Raw genomic sequence first — 9,951 nt, 5'->3', positions numbered from 1 at the left:
GGTGCTTAACACCATAGCAGCGCATGACGGGTATTTGCCCATATATTAATTTACAAAAAACTTTTGTTCTGCTGTGTATTCCTCACGAGCTCCGAAGTACATGCAGGTACCCACTCCGATAGATGTGTTCAAATTAGATTTACATTGTGTATATATACCTACATATGTATGTATTATACATGCAGAACTTAAATGAATTAACCTGAAATTCAATCGACCTTAATAAATTTGCACGCAGTGAATTTGCCGTGGTTCTAAGCTCACCACACACAAACACACACACACAACAAAGTACAGCGGCAGCTACTTCTCGCATTTCCCTGCCTTTCATTTTGTCTAATTAACACGCAGTGCATGCTAGAGCAGATACATGCATTAATGCGCACATACACACACACACACATGCGTAAGTATGTAATCTAACGCTTGGCTAGCATATCCGCATATCTGCATCTCCATAAGTATGATTAATCATGTGTTTTGCGCAAATGTATGCACCCGCTTTGTCTATCCGACCTACTTACCGACCCGCAGACCGCCTGCCAATTACACGCGCACGCACTCGCACTCGCAGCCGTAACCGGCGTTCCAGCGCCAGAGTCGCAGCTCACCGCCGCTCACGCGCAATCACAATTTAACTGCAACACAAAAGCGCAACAGCGAACAAATGTGATTACATTCATACATAGGAGTGCATGTAAGTAGGTGCAGATGTCGATAGCTGAGTGCGCTGAAATGTAGTCGCATGTAAACACGCATGCGCGCCAATAATTTTAGCGCGTCGATCAGCCGACATGCGGCCCAGCAAGCGCATTCATTCATTCTTTCAACATTTGTATGCCTTTAGCTTGGACATTCACCGCTGCGCACATTCGCACACGCAGTGCATTTAACAACAACAATATTTAATTTACAAGCCAAACTGCAGAGAACGTGAAGAAGTGAAAAAGTGAGGCTCAAGGAGAACTTCCGCATAGCGCGTAAATTACTAAATTTTCCAGAACTAGACGGAAAGGTGCACTTGTTGTTTTTGGCCTTAAGAAATGTATATAGATATATGTGTATATGTATGTAATAAATGTGTTTCTTTTTTTTAATTTGCATAACTAAATTCCTTTGTCTTCATGCGTGTAATTATATTTATATCCTAAGTTCTTTGTTTCTGTTTTTTGTTTTTTAATTCACCACACCAAAGCTCATGTTTCTGCCGCTCTTTCATTTTGTGTAATTACAGCAGCGTAAGCTGTCACCGACATGGGCAGTGAGCACTACTGCTTGAGGTGGAACAATCATCAATCCAACCTGTTAGGGGTGTTTAGTCAATTACTACAGGACGAGAGTCTGGTGGACGTCACATTAGCTTGTTCAGAGGGCGCCCTCATCAAAGCCCATAAGGTGAGTACAGTTGATTGATTATATTTACTTTTATAGATAATTATCTTAATGCACAACTTTAATGAATATTAATTGTTTAAGGAAATTGTTACATTATACCTGGTAATTAAAACAAAAGAGTACTCTAACTTTGTCATGCAAAGGTCTTTGTAGAAATAAAAAAAATATAAGTTTACCGAAGGCGGTTCAAAGTTGTTGTCTACTTTTCTGAAAATTGGGTTTATTTATCGTTATAATTAGACTAAAGTAAAGTGAAATAATTTTGAAAAAAAAAAAAAATGAAACTATAGGGTTTTCCAAACAGAGGTGTTATTTTGGTATCCAAAGAAAAATTCTATTTTTTAATATAAATGATCGGATGTTTATTTCATTATAAAGAGGAAGATATGCCGTTAATAGTGGAAAATAACATCAGGCAAATGACCACCACAACCACGCTTACAGGACAATATCCTTTTCATGAAATTTTCCTTAACTGCATTGCAAAGTGGTTGCCCTATGTCCTCGATAGCCTCACGAATTCCATCTTTGAGGTCCCTTGGCACGAAGCGCCATCTTGTTGAACATAAACATTGCCCAGATCAATACCAGCCAACTCCGGCCATACAAAATCGTTAATCATCTCTCGATAGCGCAATCCATTCACCTGTAACACCTGATACTGGAAAACCCTTTTATTAAAAACATTTTTTTTTGTATAACAAACTATTTTTTTGAACAATAAAATGGTTTTATAAATAAAAAAATTAATAAATAACATATTTTTTTAAATAAGAATAAAATATATAAAAAATGTTTCATTTCATTATATTAAAAAAGCAGCGACACGCATGAATGCTATATCGAAATGGAATAAGTATCTTGGCCATTCGGCCATACTGAACAGGAACACTGTTATCTCTTCCGACATAGACTATCATGTAAGTCTTCCATCACCACCCTTGCTATTCTCCTGTTCACTCCCAACTAGGGAAGAATGGAAGACAAATCTAACCGAAATCGATGGCCCTCTGATTATATATACAGATGGTTCAAAACAAGACGGCAAAGTGGGATTTGGAATTTTTTCCAATTCCCTTCACATCAATCTATCATTTAGATTACCCGACTACTGTAGCGTATTCCAAGCGGAAGTATACGCTATCTGGTATGCTGCGAAAACTCTCTAAGAAAATAGAACATCACTAGAGGATATCCGCTTTTTCACCGACAGTCAAGCGGCCGTTCGAGCACTCAGCTCCTCTTATACCCGCTCAGATGTTGTTTGATCCTGTCTCTTATCTCTTAACGAGATAAAGGTTCAGAATTCTGTCCAAGTTATCTGGATACCGGGTCACAATGGATTCGAAGGTAACTGCAAAGCTGATGAGCTTGCAAGAGCTGGAGCTGCGCAATCAAATGTTAGTAACTTACCCACAATCCACATTCCGCTCTCAACATGTAAAATGCTCATCGATCGAGAATTTCACAGCATTGCTGATCGGAGGTGGCGAGTGGAAACTACTTGCGTTACGACCAGACAAATCTGGCCTTCCTACAATCTGAAACAGACAAAAACCCTTATAAGTCTTTCGAAACACGAACTAAGGCATATAACATCTCTTATCACCGGCCACTGCCTTTTGGGCACTCACGCACGTCGGCTCGGGGTTCCTCAACACGACCTGTGCAGATACTGCGAGGACGAAGATGAGGAAGTATCGAGCAGACATTTGCTGTGCAGTTGTCCGGGTCTAGCCAGAAGTCGACTCGCTCTTCTAGGCTCCCCATCAATTGACAATCTTTCAGTACTCTCGGACCTGAAAATCGAATCTCTCATCAAATTTTCGAAACGAATTAATATCTTTGACCAAAATCTACAATAAAAATCTCGGTTAGGTGGGGAAATGATATAATATAATGAGCTCTAGGGCAACACAACGGACCCAACTTGGGGTCTATGTGGCATTCTGATGCGGGGTCACCCTTAAACCAACCAACCAATTTTTATTAATTTTTTTATTTAATATATATTTTTTAACTTATTTTTTTAAGTAACAAAATAAATAAATATAAACTTAATTTTATTAAAAAATAATTTTTATAAAATGACAAAAAAAATATTTTTTAATAAAAAAATTATTTTATTATAAAGTTTTACGCGATTGAGTTTGAGAAATAGCAATTTAAGATTTTTTAATAAATAATTATTTGTTTAGTATCTGGGCAGCTAATACCTGTATTTGTTGCCATCTGTCCATCTTTTACTGACAAAACTGCCCAATACAACAAATCAGCTGTTCCCTAATCCGAGTAAGATCCATCTGTCATACTAAATTTTAATTCATATTAACTGCCACGGTCATCCGGATGAGCGCCGGTGCTATAAGAATACGTTCATACAGAGTTTATATAATACCTCGTGCCGTTTCTCGCAAAGCGGTAAATTCGTTCGCAAATCTGTGAAGATGTACCTTGAAATAGCCATGTCCGCTGAAAAAGTGCGTTGGATGGAAGTCTATTTCGTTATCAGGCATCTGAATCGAGTGCTCTATATTAGGTCTACAACGGTTAAGCCACCATTTCCTTGGCCGAATTAAAGCATTTCTTTTTGCCATTCCATTAAACCTGTTTTCTTTGCTCGCATTTGGTCAGTAAAATTAAAATGGGCCACTTCGCTTCACATGAATCTCAAGAGAAAGCATTCCGGAAATCACCAGTAATGCCTAGCCCAATACAGTTGTAGCACTTGTGCACGCATACATGGGTATATATGTATGTATGTATTTTCTGAAATGTACGTAATTTCTCGCTGGTTTCATGCTCTGAGTAATTTCCTCACTAAATCATGTCGATTACATAATTTTCATATCAATTTCACTTATCATTCGTTCTTTTCAATTAGCTAGCAATTCTCAAGCACTTAATGTACTTAAGTGGACATATTTCCCAACAGCAACAACAACAAGCTAACACACGTCGTCGGCACTTTTCAATTTGCGACGCATTGCAGCACCGCGTCACGGCGGCACCGCTGCATGTCGCGCACATTTATTGACACGTCAACCAGCTATTCAGTTAGCTATTTTGAGCGCAGTAATTTTCATATTTGTCAGTCAATTGTCAACTTAAAGTGTACGCACCAGAAGTAGTAACGGCAGCGGCAGCGGCACCGCCAACAGCAACACTAACAAAGTTGGCTACTAGCGGCATTAAATTGCACACGCTTTGGCCTGAAGCGGCATTCGGTGTGTTGCATGCCAAGTCGAGCGAGCCGAGCACCGTTTGGCATGTTGCGGCAACATGTTGACAAGGTCAATAGTAGCGTAACCGGCAGCAATAAGTAGCGATTGCAACAACAACAAAACTCACACTCGCAACAACAGTTATGTCCGTAAATATGTATGTATGTGTGTATGTATGTAGCTGCACGAGTGCATAAATCATGCGAACGTCGCTTGTCAATTGTGAATTCCGCCAATTAAATTAAGCGGCAAATGTTGCCGCATGCGTTGCAATGTTTTGTGACTTGTAATATTCTATTTACTCTTTTGCTGTTGTTGTTCTTGTTCTCAATGCCACCAGGCTGCTGCATTGCGTCTCATATTTCTGATGAAGTTATTTACGCTGTCGCGGCCAGCAGTTGCTGCCACTTGGTGTGGTAGTTGTAGTTGTTGCCGTTATTGTTGTTCATTTTCGCTATTTTCCTGTTGCTGTTGACATTGCCAGCTAGTAAATTGATCAATTATTATGCGTTTAGCTGCGACTTGTTGCTTTTGTTTTTTTTTCGTTTAAATTTTTTTTTCGCTGCTTTGGGCTTTCTTCCTACTCACTCGGCGCATGCGTACCTACATACATACATACATACACGCATTGCCTAGCAGTTTGTTTTTGCTGTGGCTGTTGGAGCTCTTAACAGCTTGCGGCATCATTCATATGCACATACACACATACGTACAGCAAGAGCTCTAATAGAATTTTAAATGCTGTCATAAATTGCAGAATGCCTACATTAGCGGCATTTATGTACTAGGTATACAAACACACGCGCACACACATACACACTTACTTTCGCGTGTTTTTGGCTTGCAGCAAGCACTTGCAGCTGATGGTATGCAAATCACGCTGGTGGCATGTGGGTTTTGACAGTCGGACAGACAGTTTTAGAGTATTTAGCGAGCGCCGTTTGCTCTCAGACTCAGGGCGCTAGAAGCAATTCGAGGGAAGAGAAAAAACAAATTATAATACCGCAAGAAAACGCAGAGCTGCGTAGGCTGTGGCGCTTGCGTGACGTCAATGCTTAAGTTGTGGAATTACGCTGTTAAAATTTAACACAGCACACCAATGTACGACTTCGATGTGAGATCAGTTAAAAAAAAGGAAAGAGTGATGAAGCAAATTTTATGAAAAAATTAAAATGTATATTAAATACAATATTACTATTGCATTCAAATTTTATAAATGAAATGTTAGCAACTGAAAGTGGACGCCCAGCATGACAAAAGTATGGACCAATAAAAATTGGTGCTCGTGACCACTGCACAGTAGGTTAAGTTAACACTTTTTCGGTGAAAAATCAATAACAGCTACGAAACCATATTTTTGCAATCCAAAGTGCAAAAATAATAGGAACAATAAGTGAAAAGTAACGCGCACTCAGTCAGACTCCCAAACCGGTGTAGTGTCTTCCAAGCTGAGATCGACGCTATAGACCAAGCAACAAACACGATAAGACCAACGGACTTATTTACCCCCGGCAAACCGTACCATTTTTGTTGATAGTCAAGCAGCGATCAAGTCACTGGCCTCAGCGCGTATAAATTCAAGATGTGGGAGGTCGCTCTCGCTTATCCAACAACACAACACCGTAATACCACACTTTGTTGGGTTCCCAGCCACTCTGGAGTGGAGGGAAATGAAAAATGAGTGTGCAAGGATAGGCTCTGAGCTGGATCGTTGGCGAGTGGTAGAGAGCATAAGCATTTCTCTAAACGAGGTATACAATGCGATTTACTTGAGCGTAATCCCGGAAGCCAATAGAAGATGGTCTGCGAATACTAACTGCAGGGTCTCAAAGCGCTCTGGCCAAAACTGAATCTCAAAAGGACAAAATGTTTCTTGGATTCAGCAGATCAATTACCACCGTTTTCACAAGTGTTACACCAGGTCACTGCACTATTTGCACCCTAGTCATTAGAAAGACTTATGACTTACAATGACTTATGCAGGAGTTGTTGAGATGACGAAGAAATTAAGTGGGTACAACACTTCCTCTGTGAATGTCCTGCACTTCATAAAAGCTTGGCGATTATTTCTTTGAAGACATTGGAAGTTTGCGAAATGTCTCACTGGAGGGACGAGTAACCCTTGTAAAAAGATCTAAGTGGTTTAAGCAACTTAGTTAGGGGATGGAAATCAAATGCAGGTAACAGAATGGGCCTTAGGGCCAGCGAGTGTAACCTAACCTAAACTCGCTCTAAAAAAAAAAAAAAAATAATAAAATAAAAAAAAAATAAAAAAATTAACCCTTTCAGGACCATTATATTAAGTCAACTACCAACGTGTTTAAAAATAGCCGAGATTAAAAGTGGTTTTTACTCGTAAGAAAATCGCAATTTGAATACAACCCCGAAATGACTAAAAAGGTATCGCAGTTTTTTTTTACTTAATTAATTATTTTATAATTTTATTTCTATTTTTTATAAAAATATAGCTCAAACTATAGCAAACATTTCACTAATCCAATTTCAAACTTTGTGTAAGATCTAAAAAAAAATGTCAAATTTTCATTGAAATTTCAAAATTTGCAATCTTTTGCTACGCAGTTTTTAACTTTTAGTATTTAGGCACATTAATATTTCAGTATAATAAAATGCAAGTTTGAAATCGCTAAAAATGTTCGTTGATTTTTGAAAATTTTTTTCCCTGACGCTGTTTTGAATTTGCTCCGTATAAAAAAATATGTCCACAGCTGCCCAACCAAATCCAGCAAAGCAAGCATGCGTTGGGCCAATATCTGAAATCCTTATGTTAAGTTTCTATGTATATGGCTTTCTATAATTTACGCTAACTGCATTTAGAAAAATTAAAAAAATTCCAGTCACCAATATTTTTATATATAAAAGCGTAAAACCCACTCAAATCCCAGCGGGTTGGTCAATCTTCATCAGCCAAGTGAAGAGAATCACACACAGTTGCATCAGGTTGCAGGTTTTAATGAAGTATGCAAATATTGAGCGCCATTACATCCTTGTAGCATGCGTCATATGTAGGTAATAGCATTCATCGTCATCCATAGCAAAATGAGTGGGCGTACAGGGAGGAAAGGGTGCCTTTCACTGCTTTGAGGGCGAAATGCATTTAACGAAAAGATTTGGAATTGCAGTTTTTGAGGATTGGGATCCTTTAGATATGAAAAGCAAAACATGCGTACACACATACATACCTGCATATCTACATATCTACACATGCATACAACGGCCTGATCGACCCACTTCGTGATAGCGAATGGAGAGCCCTCGTTGAGGAATGTAAAGAAATTCGCTTAAGCCAGATGAACTACTTTGTTATTATACTTTCCACCACATTTTGGCCGTATGTATGTATATCGGAAAATTATTTTGAAATTTTTGCTAAAACTACAATAAATCCGATAAATATTTTTATTGTCTTTAAATATTCCCTTTTAACCGCCCAACCTACAATTATTATACTTTTGTGTTTCTTACTATACATCACCCTACTCTTACTTACCACTATGTATGTATGTATGCTAGTCCGCTAAATTGTTGCCAACAATTATTACTGTTATCTCATTTTTTCACTATTGTGTATTTGTACTTTGTTGCAGCAATTGTTGACGCTGCCAGCTGTGTAGATTTTTGGCATTAATTACACAAATTCTCTCGTCTCCTTGCAGTCATGAATGAATGAATGGCTAAATGAATGAATGAAGCGAATAAAATATTGTTATTACGCTCTTCTATGCACAGTGACACTGATTGTTGAGTCATTTTTTATTGTTCATTTGACAAATATCATTGCTATTGTTCGTTTCCACGTCGCTGGTCGCTGGCTCACTCTCCACAACAGTTGAGGTGGCGTCAGGGTAATTCGTCAACAACTCACTCACTTACTGCGTGTGGCAAGCGCGAGTGATGGAGTCATTGGCAAGAGTAAAACTCTGCTTTATGTGTCGGTTGTGGTGTTGTTGTAATTGCAGAGTCTACTCTAAGATATGTAGGGTTAGAGAAGCACAAAACGCGCTTTTTCAAGTGATTTACAATTCTATTAGGCTACTGCGCACTGCGACCAAAATAGATGTATTGTGCAAAGTCTGCTGAGGTACCCTATATTTGAAAGCTTTTTAAAGATTTTAGCACCTTCTGGGGTTTATTGCTCCATAGTTTATATGGAGTCACGGCAATAGCACCAAGTTGCTGTAGCCGTTTTCTGCCTAGTGCAGGACATTTACAAAAAATGTGTTCTGAATTTTCAGTATCCATTTCACAGAATTGGCAGATGATGGTCTCAGAAAGGCCAATTTTGTTTAAGCCATATCTTAGGCTGCAGTGGCTTGTAAAGTTAGTAGTTAAAAGTTTTAAGTCTGCAAGGCTACAGTGACCTCTAAGGTTACCAGTTAAAAGTCTTAAGTCTGTTCTGTTAAGTGAAAGTCGCTTATCAGAAATTCCTCTGTTGAGCGTTAGGAATTCTTTTGCTTGTCGCTGACCATTAGGGTTTCGCCAGTGTTCAATGAACTTCTTCACCTTCTACATAATTTAAATGTTATAACAATTAGAGTAATTTTTTTATAAGCTGAGCTGGCGTAGTCTACTTGCTAGAAGTCGGTATGTGACTTAGAGCGATTATTTGTCCTATAAGGGAAGTAACCCGAAAAACCAAAGCAAACAAGAAGATTTTAGAAATGGTTTAGGTAAATAAAAACTTTTTTTGTTTTACAAAGAGCGTTCAATGTATTCCTGATATTCGAATTAAATGCCACACATTTTTATTCCTTTTTTTCAATGCAATCGCACTTCAATTTCTTACAACTTCAAATTAATTTGTCCATGCACCCTAGAAAACATATTTCCTTCTTGTCCAAAAAATGTGCGGTTTTAGCATCCTTGAAATTTTTTGTTTTCACGAAGACTTTTTTTACAAATTTGAGAACAAAAACTAATTACTAGGACCTAAGTTTACTCGTACGCTGAGTAATTAAGTTATTCGCAGGCACACCCTCGTACATCAGCATTCTAAACTAAAGCTTTGTTTTGAAGAAGCAATACACCGGCTGTCTGTTTGCCTGTCTTTTTCCTTTGCATGCTTCCTTTGAATTATGCAAAGTGGGCGCGTGAAATGGGCGTTTTTCGTGTAATCCATCAATAAAATTCTTTTCGAATTGTCAAACAAAACTGCCGTCATGGTCTTTTCGCCGGATTAGGTAGGTAGGTGAAATGGTTGAAGAGCCAGTCTGGCACTCCTCAAGTAGCACTAAAGCGCCGTTTTGATACCATTATGAGACCTCCAACAGGCAGATATCAACAGCCAGCTAGAGCTGTTGATATAATAGAGAAG

At 38.6% G+C, this 9,951-nt stretch overlaps 1 protein-coding gene across 1 annotated transcript in view; it reads left to right on the top strand.

Moving 5' to 3' along the window:
- The first annotated feature begins 1,240 nt into the window (after positions 1-1,240).
- LOC129239093 (longitudinals lacking protein, isoforms A/B/D/L-like) overlaps positions 1,241-9,951 on the top strand; it is a 147,874-nt gene continuing 139,163 nt past the window's right edge. Inside the window, exon 1 of the mRNA XM_054874386.1 lies at positions 1,241-1,395. Coding sequence (XP_054730361.1) covers positions 1,255-1,395 — 141 coding nt within the window. The 5' untranslated portion in view covers positions 1,241-1,254. The remainder of the gene's footprint in view (positions 1,396-9,951) is intronic.

Source organism: Anastrepha obliqua, chromosome 2 (assembly GCF_027943255.1).
Source record: "Anastrepha obliqua isolate idAnaObli1 chromosome 2, idAnaObli1_1.0, whole genome shotgun sequence".
In the NCBI taxonomy this organism is placed as follows: domain Eukaryota; kingdom Metazoa; phylum Arthropoda; class Insecta; order Diptera; family Tephritidae; genus Anastrepha; species Anastrepha obliqua.
This window is presented reverse-complemented; position numbering and strand designations above follow the sequence as displayed.